The 21422-nt window shown below is 36.4% G+C and overlaps 1 protein-coding gene across 4 annotated transcripts in view; it reads right to left on the reverse strand.

Annotated features, from left to right (window-relative positions):
- Positions 1 to 21422, reverse strand: part of prkcz (protein kinase C, zeta) — a 133930-nt gene that overhangs the window by 65339 nt on the left and 47169 nt on the right. For 3 of the 4 annotated variants that reach the window (XM_067394631.1, XM_067394635.1, XM_067394634.1), the window contains one exon: positions 2997 to 3082. In XM_067394631.1, coding sequence (XP_067250732.1) covers positions 2997 to 3082 — 86 coding nt within the window. Of the gene's footprint in view, positions 1 to 2996; positions 3083 to 14180; positions 14726 to 21422 lie in introns of those variants that run through there. The other variant, XM_067394633.1, reaches the window with a different exon arrangement.

Consider the following 21422-nt stretch of genomic DNA (forward strand, 5'->3'; position numbering starts at 1 on the left):
TGAAGACTACTGCAGGAAGAGGTCTGCATTAACAGAACAAACCCTCAAGGGATTTTATCTGATTAAAGGCAGGGCATCGCCGCATAAAAGAAACGTCACAATTAAGAGCCTCAGTCTATCTCTCCCTTGCCTTCCTATAGGCTTTCTATCAGTCAGTATGTTAAACATTCCAAGCACTAGATTGGGTTGGAGTGGGAGAATTGGGGCTAAAACCAAACACTTTTCAAGCAGACCACTACAGTACCAAAAAAAACACCAAACCCCTTTTCCCAGTCAAGAGCTCCAGATAATTATTGATGGTTAAAGAGACTTTTACTTGTTTTAACAGTCACTTTTACAGTTTAATATGCTAACAGTTGCTACTACACCTACTAATCAACAGTCACTAGTACAGTAAATCTACAGATTTGTAACAGCTGTAGATATTCATCAGAACAGTCACTATGCACTAAATGTGCTGACAGTCACTACAGCACCTAAATATGCTAACAGTTGCTACTAGGGCTACTCAATCATTTATTCCAGAACTGAAATATCTGGAACACTCCCAATACTCATTTTCCACAGAATAGATACACGATACCTGCTGCACTTTTTCATCTCATCTCTCAAACAGTGAGTCGACACCCAAACCCGCCTCCCCTCACTCACTTGTTTCATTCGCTCTGGATGACTACTGTTGGTGTTACAGGGCTTGATTTTCAGCATGGGATTTTGCATATTGCGCATAATTTTACTCATTCCCACAGATTTTGTGCTCGCACCCAAAGAGGGCACACATGAAGCCACCTCTCAGTACTATATTGAGCTCTTTTTCGCTGCTTATTGCGCTTAAACAGTCAAATACACACAAAATAATGTCAGAATGCCAGGGGGTGAAAACTTTTGAACAAGAAGATGATATGCAAGTTTTTCTTATTTTGTTTAAAGATCATATTTTTTCATTTAGTACTGCAAATATGCAGAAGATGCTGGAAAATCAAAGATTATGCAGGACCTGAAGGATTTTTCTGAAGAACAGAGCTCAGTTTAACTGCTCAGGACAAACAAGAGACTCATGAACAACCATCACAAAACAAAAAACAAAAAAACAGTTGTAAATCACCCAGGTAAACACACAGTATTAAGAATCAAGGGTATTTAAACTTTTGAACTGGGTCATTTTTATAAATTCAGCTATCTTTTTTTATCTTGTGGACTTTATGTAAACATCTGTTATGTGAAATAGTTTATTCAGGACAGTACTAAGCATGTGACGGTATCAAATTTTCATGTTGCGATTAATTGATGAAGCTTATACGGTATACGGTATTATCACGATATTAAAATAAGTTGCAAAATCATTTTTGTCAGTTTAACAGGTTTAAGAACTCTTTTTGTAATAAAGCAAAAACAACTCTGACTGAAATTTTCAAACAGATTAAAATGCAAAAGAATTAGGCTATACAGAACAACAGAACACTTTACTCTATTTAATGCATTAACTAAGATTGAGCAATAGCTACATTTGATACAGAAAGTGTTTTTTTTTTTTTTTGTTAATGTTAGTTTAGAAACACAACTGATCATTGTTAGTTTTATCTCAGGTCCATTAAATAAGTTATTTTGATTTTAGTAATGTTATTTAATAGTAACTAAGAAATTAACATTAATTAATAAGTATTTTTATTGTCAGTTTAGTGATAATGAATTAACATGTTAACTAATGAAGCTGTATGTTTTCAAAGTTTTACTGAACAATAACAAATAATCAGAACATTTCTAATCATTAGGGCATGTTGTAGTCCAGATTAAAATATAAAAATGTTTAGGTTTGAAAATAAATATCCTTTTAAGTCTTTTTTAAGTATTCAGTATTTGGTGCTGTGATGAACAACACTGAGATTACAAAAAAATGAATGGCTGTTTGAAGCCTTTAAAAACTTCACTAGCGCAGTTACTTTGTTTGCACGGTTTCCGTGGTAACCGCTGCACGCTGCTGTTCCATCAGCGCCCTCTGCTGTCAGAGAGTGAACGCGCACTTTCATTCAGCTCGTCTCCTTCACTGGTTCCGCCATGTTCTTCTCGTGCATGTTGGGATTGTTTACATCTGAGCGTGTGTCCTTTTGACGCAGAATACAGCGGTGTTGTGCATTTTATACGATTGATGGGTAAAGTATTCTTAATTGCCTTATAAAAAAATTAATAATTGGTAATAAATTATTATTTACGGTATTCTGAAGTGCCGACGATTACAATATCGTGCATATTCATTATCGCATTACCGAATATCGGCACGTATATCGGCAAGTCTAGACAGTACTAAATAAAAAATAACATGCAATTTTCATGATCCTTCTTATTTTGTTCAAATGCTTAACATTTTTGCATATTCTGCAAGGGGTATGTAAACTTTTGAGTTCAACTGTTCACTGTTGAGAAAGAAAACACGTGTAACTGTATAATGGATCCATGCGTCCGGTCTTAAAGTGACAGCAGCCTAATGTACCTGCTAAATTATGAGATAATATTTTTCCCATGGTATCGATGTCAAAATTTTGGCCAGTGAAAATGCTGAGTGGCTAGTAACTTTGGAAAACCACTAGCTTTTGATCAATTTAATGCATCCTTGCTGAATAAAAGTATTAATTAAAAAAAAAAAACATAAACCATAGAGTATATTATTTTTTATTATAATTAAAAAATAGCTACACAGACTGTATTTAAAAACTACTTACTACAGCTACAGATACTTATTGCAAGTCTACCTCTCTCTTGCCCATCTTGCTCAAGTGTATGACATCCACAAGTTATTTTTGCAGCTCAAACAAACAACTCTGACACCCTTTAAAAATGTGTTCACTATCACAGAATGCTATTTGCCCCGTACAAGATCTATCATAAAATGCAATCATCTCACAAACAGACTGACATCTGAACAAAGTGGGATAAATACATTAAGTATCCAATCAGATGTCATCATTCAAGCTGGAGAGGACTAGAGGATTTTAACTCACCCTGTTAAAGCGCTTGGCCTGGAAGAGGTGTCCGTTCACCCGGTACAGCTTCCTCCATCGTCTAGCTCCACGGCGATAGATCGATTCTAGGAGAGAGAGGAAACGGTTGTATAGGAGCAACATGGAGACTCGAGGAATGAAAACAAATCAATCCCAACACGGAATGAGGATTCAAAGACGAGAGACAGAAGAAAGGAGATGGACAGAGGTGTGGCTGGTTTTGACCCCGAGTGAATGTGGACAGATTTCAACTGCGACTGGATGAAAACATGCCCCACTCAAAAGCAACGAGAAAATGCTATCAATCCCTCCCTCTCTCTTGCTCTCTTTCGTTGCTTCTGTGTCTCCATCTGACCCACCCTCCTCTTCTCACTCTCTCATTTCTTTTTTCTTGTCGATCTGTTATTCCCTGCAGCATCACTTTGGTCACATGTCGACTGTTTCATGTAAAAGTGACAAGCGTCTAGATTGACGTAAATTGATTTAACCACAATGAGACTTTGATCTTGCTGCATCTCTGGGGTTTTGTCTTTATGTCTCACCGATGACCTTTTTGGGAGGTTTTTGAGCACATACAGACCAAAATACAGGCTGCATCTGAAATCTCATACTATAAACCCTAAACAGTGTGCAAAATTAGGATTTATGTGTCCAGAATAGTGAGTTGAAATAGCATGCCAAAACACAAAAGATGATGTTCTGAAAAATGTTTATGTCCATACAATCAATGAAAGTCAATGGGGTCCAAAACAACCCTGAGACATTTTCAAAGTTTTTCAATTTGCTTATTATAAATGAAGAAAAAAAAAATAATAATAATATGGAGAGAACTAAATTATTAATGGTATATATCACTAAAGATACCAGTTATATTGCTTAAATGATGCAATTTTGTCTCTCTCTCTGTCCATTTAATGAAAGTCAATGAGGTCCAAAACAACACCGGACACTATAGACTATCACTGTATGGACAAAATAAAAACAGACAATTTCAATCTTTTACTGTTCCACAGAAGAAAGAAAGTCATACAGGTTTAGAACGACATGCGGGTGAGCAGCTGTTATTGTCTATAAACTGTACTTTTAGTGGCTGAATTGCTTATTATAATGACAATGATGTCCATTGACTGAATTTATCACTGAAGATTCAATGATAATACATAAATAATGATATTTAAACTCATTGAAAGTCAAGCACCATATTTTTCTCGCTAGTGATTCACAGGTACCTCAGATACCCCAATATCTCTACGTCATTACGCCCCTTATCTAATGTTCCAGTTAAGTTGGCAGACCTTCATCATTTTCAAGTATAAAGGAGAGGCTGAGGATTGTGCTCAAACCCTGGAGATTTGCTCTGTCTGCTACCGTTTCATGTTTCTGCCCTCAACTGCAGCTCAGTTACGTAAAACCGATAAATATTGAAATATTGTCGAAACTTTCAAGTGTCAGCCACTAATGAGCACCAGAGGAGATTCAAAGGCCTGGGACACTTGTGTGTATGAGAGAGAGATCTAAGCAAAATGAGAAAATGAAAGTCTGTTAAGCCTTCAGAAACTAGTGTGTGGCATAAAGCAGTGCTTGATTATTAAAACACAACACCAATCAAAACATATATTCAGCTTTGAGTGCACTAAAATGTCAGCATAAAATCAACACTCACAACATATAAACATACCACACACATTCAGACATTTAAAGTGTCGCTTGAATCAAAACTACACAACATGAATCATTTATTAATAGAACATGGTAAAGCTGAAACTCGCACAGTCTTCTATAGGAATAACTGGTGCCCCAACAGAGGAGTTAGACATGAGGAGAGGAGCGAATTCTTAAACTTTAACATCAAACCCCGTGAGGCTGACATGGGGAAAAACAGGCACTGTTATTATCATTTTTTGATAAAAGGCCAGACAAAAAGCGGATTAAAAAGTGGATTACATAAAAAAGAATCCACTTAAATTATATGATTAATTGAAATATAATTATTTACTCTTTCTTACTGATCATCATATCATGGAACACATTAACATGATGTTGAAAAATTAGAAACTTGTTCCTAAAGAACCATGTTCCTGTCATTGGTCAGAAAAACATGATAGCCCCACCCCAAACTCACACCATTGGTTGAGCCAAAGTTGATGTTGTTGGGCTGGTCAAACAAACAGAGCAATGTTTTAATGGTGCCACAGAGCCACAGTGTTTATAGGTGTTGGGAAAATAAGCCTATAATTAATGGCTTAATTATAGTTTAGTCTGCATATTAAACTGAGAAAGGATTAAAAAAGAAATTTGTAGTGACATGCCTGGTTAAAAGGTATAATAAAATACTAAAATTAGCACTGCCCTAGAATCAAAAATTGAATTTACCTTGGCATAGTTGAATAACAAGAGTTCAGTACATGGAAAAGACACACATTGAGTTTCAAACTCCATTCCTTCCTCCTTCTTATGTAAATCTCATTTGTTCAAAAGACCTCCGAAAAACAGGCGAATCTCAACAAAACACCTACTGTTACATAACAGTCGGGATCATTAATATGTACGCCCCCAATATTTGCATATGCCAGCTCACGTTCAAGGCATTAGACAAGGGCAGCCAGTATTAACGTCTGGATCTGTGCACAGCTGAATCATCAGACTAGGTAAGCAAGCAAGAACAATAGTGAAAAATGGCAGATGGAGCGATAATAACTGACATGATCCATGATATCATGATATTTTTAGTGGTGTTTGTAAATTGTCTTTCTAAATGTTTCGTTAGCATGTTGCTAATGTACTGTTAAATGTGGTTAAAGTTACCATCGTTTCTTACTGTATTCACGGAGACAAGAGCCGTCGCTATTTTCATTTTTAAACACTTGCAGTCTGTATAATTCATAAACACAACTTCATTCTTTATAAATCTCTCCAAAAGTGTGTAATGTTAGCCCGGAGCACTATCAAACTCATTCAGAATCAATTGTAAATATCCAAATAAATACTATACTCACATGATCTGACGCATGCATGCAGTATGCATGATGAACATCTTGTAAAGATCCATTTGAGGGTTATATTAGCTGTGTGAACTTATGCACTGTATTATAGTCGAGAGCTCGGGGGGCAGGGAGCGCGTGATTTAAAGGCGTCGCAGCCTGAATCGGTGCATAGTTAATGATGCCCCAAAGTAGGCAGTTAAAAAAAATGTATAAAAAAAAAAATCTATGGGGTGTTTCAGGGGACACCTTAGATTTATATTACATCTTGTAAAAACTGGTTCTAGGGCACCTTTAATTAATCATTCATCCTTCAAAAATGAAGTCTCTTTGCTATTTGAAATACAGTAAAAACAGTAATATTGTGAAATATTAGAATTTAAAATAATATAGTGTCAAAAAAACCTGTTAACCCTGTTAACTATGGCTGTGTCCGAAATCGTCCCCTATACCCTTAAATAGGGCACTGTTTGAGGGGACAGACATTTGTAGTAGTGTCTGAAACCATACACTCTAAAAAATGCTGGGTTAAAAACAACCCATGTTGGGTTGAAAATGGACAAACCCAGCGATTGGGTTGTTTTAACCCAGCAGTTGGGTTAAATGTTTGCCCAACGTGCTGGGTAGTTTTATTTAACTCGACTATTGTTTAAAAATGACTATATGGCTGACTTAAAATGAACCCAAAATAGGTTGGAAATTAAAAATCAGACACATAATTACTAGAGGCAACAATAATAATCAAAAGATGAACATTTATTGATAAGCAATTTAATAAATGTTTATTGTTTGATTATTATTCAATAAACTTATTAATAAATGTTCATTTATTAAACATTAATAATTTTCAACATAATTTGGGTTCATTTTAAGCGAGCAATACAGTAATTTTGAACAATATTTGGGTTAAATAAAACAACCCAGCAGGTTGGGCAAACATTTAATCCAACCGCTGGGTCAAAACAACCCAATCACTGGGTTTGTCCATTTTCAACCCAACCTGGGTTGTTTTTAACACAGCATTTTTTAGAGTGTACCCAGACAGCAACATAGTGTCAGCCCAGATCTGGCACACATCGGTATGGATTCCACACGGACCAGATCAGGGCCGGATCTGGGCAGACACTATGTTGCAGTCAGGGATAGTGGACATTATTGAGTGCACTCATTCAATCCCACAACACACCGTAATAACAAGTGTACAACCAATGTACCCTCAAAAGCTAAAGAATACCCATAATGCACTATGAATGTCACGCAGTGAATTAATCTCCACGTCTGACCAGAAGATGGCGCCCACAGCTGAATTCTCCATCCATCCTTTTTCCAAACCACTAGTCGAATGTGGGTACAGCGTAATTTCATACAGGTATAAATACATTTTTAAATGATTATTAAATTGTTTAATTAAGGTTTATACATGCTAGTTTCCATGACAGACTTCAAGATAAATCTTTTCATCTTACTACTTGGAGCTGCCAGTTTGCTAGGTATATAATATTTCAAATAATTCAAATAATTATTGAGCAAGCACAAACTATGCAAAAGCAGCAGCCATTCTGGCACACTCAGTGCCTGAATTCGCTCACTCGTTTTCATTCACTCCCAGTGAACTATATTAGTGGACTAATGTAGCGAATAGTGAATGAGGGTATAGGGAGCGACACAGCACATGACTTTTCACCTGAAGTCCATTATAAGTGGACTTCAGATGAAAAATAAGATACTGCAGAAGTATAAAACATGGAACCCTTAAATAAATATATTTCTTAGCTAAAGATTTCCTTCAACAAATGTTTAAAACAGCCAGATGAGTACAAGTAATTATACTCTACCTTCTTCCAGCAAACAAAACAATTCACAATGTTCTTCTCCTTCATCAAACCAGTGACAGACTTCAACAGAACTACAAACGCTCACCCCCCTCACAGAGCACAATAACAGCTGCTCAGGAAACAGCTACGTGTTTGCTATCATAATCATCCAGATGGGCACTGAAACACCTGTTCTTCGACCTGTTAGGCAGCATGTATAGGTCTGAAGCCCTGCCCAACATCTTGGCTCAGGAATTGGCCACATAACAGTAATTTATTTCTCAATGTCGAAAATGAAATTGTGTATTTTTTTAATGAACTATACCTCAGTGAAGTCTCTCTTCTCAATCCCATAATCCTCACTGACTGTTCCAGTCATAAGGTCCCATAAGCCAAGGCAACTGTAAATGTAAACTTGACTCTGTCTTGCACTGGAAAACTTGGCAGGGTGGTTGGCTGCCACATCTTCCATGACATGTTAGTGATTTTGAGTCACAATGATGCATTCAAGTGATTCACCCATGAAGGAGCTGCTTTTAAACGCTCTTTCCTGCTTGACAGAGCTCTTTTAGTGAAGCTGATACCAATCGCCTGGAAACGGCCTGGTTGAGGGTGCGGCAGGCACAAATTCAATTTTTCCATCATCGCCATGGCAACACACACTCTCTCCTGTGCCATACGTGCCAGATGCCAGCAGCTCTGTGGACGAGAGATCCGGACATGAGAGCCGACGCACACTCAAACAAACACACCACATGCAATAATACACTAAACATCCAGCATCGGCTACAACAAAAACACAAATCAGTTTGCCAAATGCTGTGCAACAAAATGCATCACCGACAACACTGTGAAGTGCAAAAACAGGCATCAAAGAAGGAGGAACATCAAAAATGAGAACTAGAGCTCTACTTTTAAAACTGCTCTGAGCTCCATTAAATCAGAGCAGTGTCTCTCTCTGTTATATAATCAGGTTGGTTTGTAGATATTTGCATCATAAGCACTAATTTTTTCATTCCCTGTAGCTCAACCGAAAGAGCATGCTGTTAATAACGCCAAGGTCAACGTTGGAGTTGCAGGGAACACATAAATTGACTAGATTTACTTTGAAAGTCGCTCGGAATAAAAGCATCTACCAGATACAGAAATAATTTCTCAGTAGAATGTGATGGGAAAAAAAAACAAAAGCTGAATAACTGAGCTTTCTCTCTTCTCTTTCTGTTTAAAAGGAGCTGAGTCTATGCATGTCTCCTCAAATCTGAAAGTTTTTGATCTTGCAAAACACTCGCAGGCTTCAGACAGCATCAGATCATCAAAAACAAATGCTAGATAACTCTTCTGAACAGACTGCATTAAGGCAGACCTAACACAGTACAGTACCAAACAAAAATCTTCTTAAATTCATATATATTTATATATTTATTGATGAACTGTTTTTTTCAATATGCTAAATTATTGATATGACAAAACGGACAATAAGTACAAATGCATAAAAAATACCAGCATAACACATAGAACAAACACTAGGCTAAATATAGTATAAACCAAAGTGACAGAACTTAAATTTAATGCAAAATAATAAGGAAATAACCAGTATATATATATATATATATATATATATATATATATATATATATATATATATATATATATATATATATATATATATATATATATATATATATATATATATATATATATAAAACCAAAAATTATTCAGACATTTTTTACATATTTTTATGGCATATTTTTATTCAGACATATATTTTGACTAAACTGTAATAATGAATTAAATGTTCAAGGTGTCTAAATAAATTTTGGTTTGACAGTATATTATAAATATACAGGTTATTTCCTTATTATTTTTGCATTAAATTTAAATTTTAGATTTTGTATATACATACAAATATAGATGGAAAACGTGAAAATAAATGTGAGATTGTCCTTTAATTCTAAATATGCCTAAACATTGATTTATTTCAGAGTAATGAAACTATAAATCGATTTTCTCAATTTCTGGTGAGCTGTTGTTTTTTTATTTTTTTCTTGGACTGAAGAATACCAGATGATGTTAAATGTCACAACATACAATTACTCCTTTGCTTTGTGTCTGTGTATGTGCGTGCCTCTGTGTGTGTGAGAGAGTGGGAAAGTGAGGGGCTAATTAAAAGGCAGAGCCGAGGTCTTTAGCACTGTCATCGCTGAGATCTATCTCTAATCTTATTAACTTCACCCCTACAGGGAGAGTCCTAGAGAAACTGTGCTGTTGCCATAGTTACCCAGCACTATTTTTTGCGATTATATCTAACATTTGACCACAGAAAGAAAGAGAAAGAGTACTCCATGTCCACAACCAACACCTCTCAGGCTGGATGTCATGTGACCATATCATCTGCGTATTTACCATGTTCTTCCTGGGTTAAAAAGAACACTAACATACACGTTTCTCAAGCTACTGTATGGGTTCTGACAACTTAAATATATAGCGCTAGTTATATGGACCACTTTATGGTGCTTTTTTTGGTATGTTTATGTATGTGAAAAAATATTACACTCTTAAAAATAAAGGCTCCCAAAGGGGGGTTTCGCAGCGATGCCATAGATGAATCACTTTTGGTTCCCCAAAGAATTTTCAGTGTACAGTTCTTGGGGGCGGGGGGGGGGGACCTTTTTTCCCCCACTGATTTTAAAAAGTACTTCATGAAACCATAGGATGCCAATAAAGAACCTTTATTTTTAAGAGTATACAGAAAAAAACAACAGCATACAGTTTTGGAAAGATATGAAGGTGACTAAAGAATGACTGAATTTTTATTTCAACATAAGCTATTCTTTAACAGTCCAAAGGTCAGATTTACTAACAGCTTGCATCAGCACAAACCCTCTTTTGGCATTAAAAAAAAACTACTGTCAGGACTTACTAAAGACACCCAGTGAAAAATTAGCGCTTGAATTGCGTGGACACAGTTATTTTTGCAGCTGAACTTATTGCATATGCATTAGTAGTTTCCCTTTCAGATGCAAAATTTATGGGAGGAGAGCATTTAAATGAATCATGCAAGGTGATTTACTAAGGTTTGTGCTAGTCAATTTAATGGTATTTGCACCATTATTTACTGCCCCAAAAAAGCATGTCTTAAACCAGATGCTAATTTGAGCTGCTCTTGGTAGATTGTGTTGGTCATTATGGAAAGGATCAGGCTGCGTCTGTATTCTTTAATTTGCACGTTTTGTTTTTTTTAAATTGCGCTGTCACGAAAAATTTGCCGTTAAGTAAACCTGGCCCCAAATGTGCAAAACAGTGTCCAACAACAGTGAACACATTCCTGAGATGGTACTATAAAACATTGCCAGAATACCAACCTTATAGTTCATGTATCAGAAAATTAAATACTAAATTGACCATTTAATTTTCTTCTTTTGAAATTTAATAACTTTCACCACTTCTGAAATTACTTTTCTTTCCTTAAGACAAATTCAAGGTTGGCATGGACATTAATATTAACTAATAACATCATAGCCTACTTTTTATGATCCAATCAAACCCTGAAGAAAATCTTATTTCCCACTCGTTTTCTGTTTCACCTGGAAATACATAACACTACGAAAGTTAAATGCATGTTAATGCAATATCATGTATTTAACCAGGAAAAATCATCACAGTGAACATGTTCATCACAGACATTAGCACTTACTATACATAAAAAGTAAAATGACGGTGATCTTTCACGCTTCCGATTGACTCTGATCATAACTGTGCTCTCATTCTCCATCCCTGCTATCCTTAATTGCCCTGTCCTTTTTACAGCTGCACTTAACCGGTGACACCAACTGCTCAGTCAGAGCACGCTCATGAACTTACACCCGTCATTATAAATCTGCCCTTGCTCCAGTGGATGGAGGGCGACGCTGCACCCGAGGGTATAAGCAAGACTGGAATAGAGTCGATGCTGGCATTCTCCACACTGAACTGAATTAGCACAGCAGAGATGTGATCACACAACGCTACTTAGTCAAGTCAGTTGTTATCAGTCATCATCGTGACCGCACACACATGCGGTGCACTTAGCATATTCATTTGACCTTGTTAATTAGACCTGGAATCATGCCAGATCATCCTTTACACAATCACACACAGTCATCTATTATGTGTGATGTCAGAAAACAGATGACAGGCGTACTGTGACTGTTATTTATGATGACTGATTATGACTACGAGTCATATATGTGTTTGTGTGTGTATTTAAACTCTTTAAGAAGTCTTTTTCTTTAGTGTATACAGTGCATACATATTACATAATTTGCACCATAACTGATAACATACATCTACTGTATGCTTATTAGCATCAGAAATCTCAGAATAAAGTCTAAGACCATTGTTGTATTGGACAATTAAACCAACTAAACTAAACAATTACTTAATGCACCTTTAACACTAATGAAAATAATGCATTATTGAACATTCCAGAACACTTGTGAAGATTTCACTTGATGAAATATGAGACAAATGCACCATTAATGGTAGGCTAAGTTAAAAAGAATTGATGCAGCTCCAGCGAGACTGCAGGTATCATGGCAGTGATCCAAATCTCTGACCTTAAATTGAACAATGGCTTTGGAGCCGGAAAGTCTACACTGAATTGCATTGAATATCTGTTACTGACTATGAAAAGAGAGTAAGAACTGGAGTTATGGAATAATCAAACTTCATCTACACATCAGAACCCATCTGATATCTGTATATAAATACATGAAAACAAGAGAGGTTTAAATCTAGTAGATTGTTTTCTTTATTTTAGCTCATCCTTGCTGAACCCATAATGAGACTGACACTGTCATATCATAGGCATTCCTCTGTTGCAAAGGGATGTACCAGTACACGTATTCGTCCCGAACCGTACGGTACAGACGTCACTGTTCGGTTCATGCAGTTAGACGACGAATACAGTCAGTCACAGGCGATTCACACTCCAATCCAGAAGGGGGCGCGTGCGGTAATACGACGCTGTTTACTAACTGCCACAACAGGAAAAAGCGCAGAAGAAGAAGAACAGATCTAGATATGCGTGTAATCTCTCAATCATTTTTTGAACTGCAGAAAGACATCAGTAAAACAGCTTGAGAATAATATCTCTCGTAGCATTACATTTACCTCAGGTAAGTCATTTACTGTCCACAGCATGTTAGTTCACTAGAGAAATTAACCCTACAGTGCAGCATTTCACTAAATATATGCACTATATTAGCTTATTTATTCATTATATTTACTTTACCTGTTAGTAATGTCTTAATTATTTAATATATGTTTAAATAAATTTGTCATGAAAACTAGTTATGACAGTAACTGTGTAAATGATTATATTTCAAAAATTAATTGGAGTAATAATTTTATAATTCGATTTAGAAGTTACTGCAAAACCTGCCTTATGTGCAATTTACATGTTTTTTTTTTTTTTTTATTATTATTATTAGTGTTGTGTTAGAGTGTTGATTATTATATCTAAAAATAAATAGCAACTGAATTTAATAGTTTGGGCTCCGGTGTTAATTGTAACCTTTAGTATTATAGTTATGTGTAAGAAATGGCTCCATGTATATAGTTTACAGCATTAGCAGAGATCAATTTTTTTATCCTTAAGAAAATGTTTATTATAATTGAATTGCCCCACTGCTGTACCAAACCGTGACTTCAATACCAAGGTACATACTGACCCGTCATGTTTGTATACCATTACACCCCTATATATATATAGTGATGTCATACATTGCTGAAATTAATAGATAAACTCACTATTTTAGCATAAAATTGTGTGCGCTATGTATACACTGAAAAAATTTGTTTTTAATTAATAATTTTTAACTTGTTTTCCAGACAAAATTTGTTAACATCATTAAAGCAAGACATTTTATTTAGAAGCAAAGCTGCATAAGTTATTAAGCCTTTTTTCATAGATTGCATCTTGAATACAAGTTTATTTGGTCATTTTGTGTTTTTTTTTAACTTGACTGAAGTAGAAATAAGTCAAAAACAAGTGGAAAAAATACACTCAATCTGTAAAAAACACTCATATTAAAGACATTATCTGCTAACAAATCTTAATATCTTATAAAGTGTTGCTTCTCAAGTCAATTTATCTTGTTTTATGAATTTTAACCGAAAAAAATAACAGTGGTGTTCAGCTTATTAGTGTATCGCATCATCCCCCATGCAGTTTGCTGCCTATTTAGAACATCAAATCATTTCAAATAAATCTGTTTCATTTCAGTTAGGCAGTGAGGCACTTCACAAAGTCTTGGAACAGATGAAAACTTTCCAAAAAAGACAGTAATTTAAATTCATTTCCATTTCATGTCCCTCTCCCCACTGCTAAGATAAACGCTGTGGATACCTCCTGCGACAGTCGGAGAGCAGACCAGTGTTGCGTCACCCCACATTCTTCCTCCACCTCCTCCTCCGGTCAGAGGAACTACGACGAGGGAACACAGCGGCACGAGAGTTAGAGTTGCACCTTGCGAGTTCTGGATCGAAATGGAGAAGCCCGCCATTGCGTGCCACGCTGACCCCTGAATGCTCCAGCCAGGGCTGAACGTCCTCTGTGAGGGTCTTTGTCTGGTGAGCGTATAAAGGCTAGGGGCTCAGAGAGCAGGACCAGTTAAAATGGGTTTGACTCACTTCCACACATTGTTGGTTGGGCTGGCAGGAAGATGATAAAGGGGGCTTTCCTTTGCTGAGCTGAGGGTGTGTAGGATCAAAGCAGGCAGTGGGATTTGAGCTGAATGAACAGCCGGGACTGAAGCGCACGGCTGGAACGCAGCAGGAGCAGAACATTTTAGCACTCTCTGTATAAGGGCCCTTATATTCGACCACTGAGACCTGAACATACACCGAAACACTAACTCCTCTGTTCTTGGCCACTTCAGACTCACTCTTCTCAGAGAGGCTTTATTGCAAAAATCATTTTATTAATCAGTATTTCGTCTTGTTTTCACTAAAAATACTTAAATATTCTTAAGGCAAAATAAATTAATTATAAATGAATAGTAAATTATTATTATATTAATTTATTTTCATAGATATCATTTATTTTATTTTTATTTACTCTATTTTTCTTACTCCACTGGTCAATGGTTTCTTGTTTTGAGTATAAACCTCAATAAATTTAGTTTAAAATTGATGTTTAAAACAAGAAAAAGAATGAGGTAAAGAAGGTATATATATGGGTATATATATGCTATTCATTTATCATGATATTGATTGATCATGATAATTTAGGATGTTTATATTAAAAAAAGAGTGATAAGTGATAAAAAAACATTACTAGTTTTTGTTAACAAAACAGCAAAAAAAAAAAAAATAATAATTTTTTTATACTTATTTTAATGAAATCAAATGATTTCAACCTTGGGCGTCTCTGCATAAACATTCCACTGACAAATAAATACAAAAACGAATTTCAAAACACTAACTAATGATATAAAGTCAGTTATTAACAAAATCTGGCAACAGTTACACCCAGCACTTCAAGCTTCCTGAGAAGAAGATCAGGACCTAAGATGACCTTTACTTGACTTTTTGTGCCCTCAAGTAAAACAATCTAAATGGGTCATATCATGGAAAACAGAATTTTCCTTGCTCTGCAGAAGACAAACACAGTTGCATAGCACATTTCTGGCCAAATTGCTTTGTGAACTTGCTAAGAGGCTGTTATCGGGGAGGACAAGATAACTGTAAATAAGAGTTCTTGCAAAAACTGTACCTTTAGGGGTACAACAGCTTGTCACCGTGGCAGTACCCTTAAAAGGACAACTTTGTATCTTGTCAACCCCTAAAAGATGCATTTAAGTACCTTAGATTAGTAATATGTACCCTTAACGTACTATTATGAACTTTTCTGTGTAAATAAGGTACAAATATGTCCCTTTAAGGGTCTGCCCCAGCGACAAGCTGTTATACCCCTAAAGGTACAAGTTTTGCACATTTTTCTGAGAGTGTACTCATTGCACAGGTAAACTGTTTAGCCAATCATGGTAGAGGTCATTTACATAGATTTCAGAACAGACGATTTTTGCTACTGTCCCTTTAAAATTTGTCAGAAAGATGACGTAAAACTGCCAGATACTTTGACTAACAATGTTATGAAAGTGGAGAATACAGCCCTTAAAAATAATGTGTTAGCATATAACAGGGACAATAGCAGCTGAGAAAATGACAATGAGCGCGTTAGCGGCATCCCGCTGAGAGGAGATGCTAATTTCAGCAGCAGACATTAACGTAATGTGTTAATTGACAGGGAGGAGCTTCATAAACCACTTCAAGGCAAATAACATTACTGTGAATAGGCTGCTTTGAAGTTTGTACTTAATTTAAAAAGGAAGTTAATTTATCAGCCGTGTCCTAATCCAAAAGATTAGACAAAATTTGATTACTTTGGGAGTTAGCATGGGGCACACGACTACCCATTCACACACACAGATGCCTCTGATTCCTGTAGAGTGCTCCATGTATGCAATCGTATTGTTTCGACGTCGTTTTGAAGTAATGTCAGAGTAATCAGATCACAACACATTTTCACTCATACACTCCTTGACTGCTGGCACATTTCGCTGTGATGTAACCCCTCTGATCTGCTCTCGCGTGGGATGGGAGTGTATCTGTACATTTCACACAGAGTGTGTGGGATTCACTGGACCAAAGCCAAACACACACACACACACACACACACACACACACACACACACACACACACACACACACACACACACACTGCTTAAATGTAGACAATCAGTGAGTCAAGCCTTAAAGAACATTGTGACAACTGGCACCTACACAATATATTTGCATAAACATAATACAGCATATTTGTCTCTGTGAGCAACCAACACATTATAGAATAAATACGGAAAAAAACATGTAGTGAATATGCAAAATGAGTTAAACGAACTCACCAAAGAAGTCTATCAAACACTTAAAACAATTCAGAATGCAGCTGGAAAAATGCTGACTAGTTAAATCCCACTTAAATCCGAAACATTTTTAAATGTTCATGGTGTCGGTTCACCATACCTTAGCAATATGACTATGAGATATACTCCAGCTACATCTCAGATTAACCAACTGCAACTTGTTGCTTGTACCTATAAAACAGTTGAAAACTGGCAAATCAGCCTGTAACATTTGGTCTAAAACTTAATATTTTGGTCAGGAAACTTACTTATCTTCTCTAGTTATTTAACATTTTTATTCCTTTAACATCTGTGTACCATGTATGCACTGTCAAATTTATGTTGCTATGTTATAAACATTCTCTTACAATCAGGCAGCTTATTATCTTCTCTCCTTCCTTAGCATTTTAACATCTATGTAGAAGACAAAGTCAGAGGTACCTCGTAATAGATGATGATAAACAAAAAGAAAATAAACAACCCCCATTTATGAGATGAACACACCAGAACATGGGAAATAATTTTCGGGTCAAAATTAGCCAAACACTACATAAGTGTTAATTTGTATATGCTAGTAAAAGATAAATAAATAAAATAAAATGGCAGCCAGTGTAAGTTCCTTTTAAAAATAATGCATTACAATATTGCGTTACTCCCTAAAAAAGTAACTAATAGCATTACTTAGTTACTTTTTATGGAAAGTAATGCCTTACTTTTGTGTTACTCTTTCTCAGCTGGGCTGGGCTTACTCTCGATTTCTCTCAAAATGGCAACAGGTCAGTCAATAAATATAAAAACAAAGCAACTTGCGTTACATATTTGAAAAAGTAACTCAGGTGTAAATTTAAAAGTAATGCATTATTTTACCAGTTACTTTTAAAAAGTAATCTGATTACATAACTCGAGTAACTTGTAATGCGTTACCCCAACACTGATGGCAACCACCCTAGCAACCATCCGGAACACCCTACCAACTTCATAGCAACACCATAGCAACCACCTAACAACCGTCCAAAACAGAAAACACCATAGCAACCAAAATAAAATAAAAATAATAAAATAAAATTTAAAACTTTACTAGCTCACAAGTCCGATATATACTTTCCAAACTTCCTGCTTCAACAGGAAATGTCAACACAAGAAAGAAAACTGTGTCCATCAATTGATTTCATGTGTCTTTTAGTCTGAGGATGATGCTTACTGAATCATACAGTGGAAATAAACTTCACAGCAGAGAATGAGTTCTGAGCTATTTAAGGTCACAATGTGTCTGCAAAGCCTCAAGCAAACACACACACACACACTGATAGTTCTACCCTTTGTATCACCTTTCATCTGTCATCATTTTCTTTCTCTGAAACTTCTTTGAACTTTTGTGATGCATTATGAAATGCTGTAAAAGTTACATAGACAGTTGTCATGAATCTGTGTGTCACACCAACTGCGAGTCCGAGGTATTCATATTTCAGCAACAGTCTTCATAACCACCCGGTTAATATTTCACCTTATGGTGGGAAAATTCTCTTAGGAGACACTTTTTGTGGCTCCTGAAATTTTTTGCTGATAGAAAAGCCTAAAAAATGACATCAGAGTGGCAGCCTTTACTTCAAGCTCATCAGAGTTATCAGGGATGAAACAGCAGAGCTCACAGGCAACTCTTTGATTTTAGGCGCCTCGTTTTAAGCCTCTCCTCCATTGGCCTGCCAATCTTATTCCCTTATGTATGCACTGAACACATATTCTTCATCAATAATAAGCTTTTGGCTCCTCAGGATGTTTTTAAAACTTTAAAACACTCTGTTCAAAGCTTCAAAGATTTATAATGTCACTGTTCCCCAAATGTGAGTCTCTCATGTTGTCACTGTTGAGATGACCCTGAGACAAGAAACGTGCCTGGGGCCATGTGTGTGCACTAGTTCAGGTGGTAAAACATAACAAGTATAAGTGTGAGCTTCACAGAATTAGGCAGTTTTAGGTAATTAGGAGTGAAGTAAACAAAAAAGCTTCACTCTTGGGAGAACAAACTCCCATGAGACCCCACTGCTGAGTGCACATGCATGATAAAGTCTTTGAAATGTTAAGCATACACCCAGGAAAAAATAAAACACACAATCTGGTATCAATTCCTCATCCTATAATATGTACTGAATTACCACACGACCAGGGCTTTCACACAATGTTGCCTTAGATAAACCACTTATTACTTGAACCCTTGATCCCAAGTGTTAGAGGGCACATATCATGAAAATCTGACTTTTTCCATGTTTAAAGGTGCTAAATAGGATGTTTTGTTTTATACATTTTTGCAATATTACTTGAAACTGTCTTTACTAACTGATAGAAGACTATTTATTAGGTGCACTGAAAGGAATAATATTAATATACATCATCTGTGCACGAGATAGGGCCATAAAAACATCAGCCAATCGTTTACGAGATCATCGCGTAAACGATTGGCCCTCTGGCTCGTCAGTCACTGCCATGACGTTCCTTGTGAGAGATGAGCGCGGCTGCGCGCTCCAGTAACTTTCCACACTCCACAGGCACTGCATGCAATGTTATGAGCTTCACCTGGGAGGCGCACCGGCCTTGAGTCTCTCACGGAGGAGCTCCGGAAGCATAAAAGGAGGAGCGACGACAGTGAAGGACGAGAGAGGACCTTTATTTTATGTTTTATTATGTTTGTGTGGCCGGCAGACGTCCGCGAGGGTCTGCCGGCATTACTTTCCTTTTGTATTTGTTTATTTCGGTATTAAAACTTTGTTTGAACATTCGCCGGTTCCCGCCTCCTTCTTCCCGTATTTACGAACTACGTTAAATCCAAAAGGTGGAAAATTATCTTTGGCTCACCAGCACATAAAATAGCTGTACATGCAGTGTTTAAAACAACAAAAACAGAACAAAAACAGACAGATTCACATTTCATAAGAGTTTACAATTCATGCCGCTGTCATTTGGTTTATCAAACACTTGCGGAATTGAGAATTTTGATAGCGTTTGCAATGAATGATCGCTTAAACACATTTTTATTCGCAAGAGGTATTCTGTAGCGTATGCCTGATTTCAAGGGCTCAAATTGGCTAAAAAGAGGGTGAGAACTATCTGCAAGAATACTTCTCGCCTGTTTTTGTTCACACCCAAATAGGGGCAAATTTGACAAGTTATAATAAATGATCTGTGGGGTATTTTGAGCTGAAACTTTACAGACACATTTTGGGGACACCAGAGACTTATATGAAAGGGCATAATAGGTCTTCTTTAAGCTTTAGTGCATGACCTTTCCTGTACCGTTTGTGCAACAAATGGAAATGATACCTCAAATCAAAGGGGCTTGCTGAGAAGAAGTGTGCTACTAGCCTTTTCTTAGCGGTAATACTTAAGATTTTTGTTCAGTGAAGGATAAAACAGGCAAAAAGACAAGCAAAAACCAGAATATCAGATATATATATATATACTTTCATTCAGAACTTTCTACTCTTCAAGTATCCTGAAAATCAGTTTCCACAAAAAAAATTAATCAGCACAATTGCTTTTCACATTGATAACAGAGCAGCAAATCAGCAAATTAGAAGGATTTTTGAAGGATCATGTGACATTGGAACTGCAGTAATGTAATGATGTTGAAAATCCATCATAAATACAGCTTTGCCATCATAAATTACATTTTAAAATATGTTCAAATAGGAAACAGATTTAAAAAAAAAAAAAAAAAAAAACACACAAACAACCAGACACACAAAACAACAGCTTTTATGACCAAGCAGAAGCCCCAGCCACCTGGCTGCATCGACAGTAGACTGAACACCTACTTTTCAGATCGTTCTTACACAGTACCCTTTGTATATAGCAACTAAACACACACTAAAATCACTAGCACTCGAACACCTTAGCAACTACACAGCAAAACTCTTGACAACCACCCCAGCATTGCAGCGTAACCTTTTGCAAGGGCAAGAAAGCTGGGGTGCAGTATTCAAGTGTAGGACAGTGATAGCTTATTGTTTTCTTAATTACTAACCCTGAGCTTTAACCACTACAGCACACCACCCATAGCAATATTTGCTAAACACAATGAGCTAAGCTTCCAGCACATGTGAACAAACTGTCAACATCATTTTGCTTTGAAACAAAAGTGGACAGCACACAGAGCCCTGAGGAACTATTATTGAGCTATGCACTAAAAATAGACACATAATCCATAAATAGACATTTAAATGCACAGGAACTCACTTTCAAATGGTGCAAAGAGGGACACATATCATGATAAGAGTCACTACACGTTAATACAGCTTTCAGATTACATGGACTTTGAGTTAAATAGATCCTGTCAACCTGAGTGAAAGATCCAAAACCTGATATTACAAACATGTGATATTGCAGACAAGTAGAAAGCGTGTAGCTGTTAGACCATGAGCTAACTGAAAACTCTCTCAGCATAGAGGACAGTTAAATAAAGGACAAGATAAAGAGACACAGAAAGAGGGCATACAAAAGCAAAAATAGAATGAACGAACCCTTTTGTCAAAATACACAACCAAAACTGGAAGATTAAAGGGATAGTTCACCCAAAAGTGACATTTCTGTCATTCCTTACTCATCCTCATGTTGTTCCAAACCTGAAATATTTTCTTTATTTAGCTGAACGTCAAATAACCAGTAACAACATTCACTTTCATTGGAGGAAAAGG

Source organism: Chanodichthys erythropterus, chromosome 9, assembly GCF_024489055.1.
Source record: "Chanodichthys erythropterus isolate Z2021 chromosome 9, ASM2448905v1, whole genome shotgun sequence".
Taxonomy (NCBI): Eukaryota; Metazoa; Chordata; class Actinopteri; order Cypriniformes; family Xenocyprididae; genus Chanodichthys; species Chanodichthys erythropterus.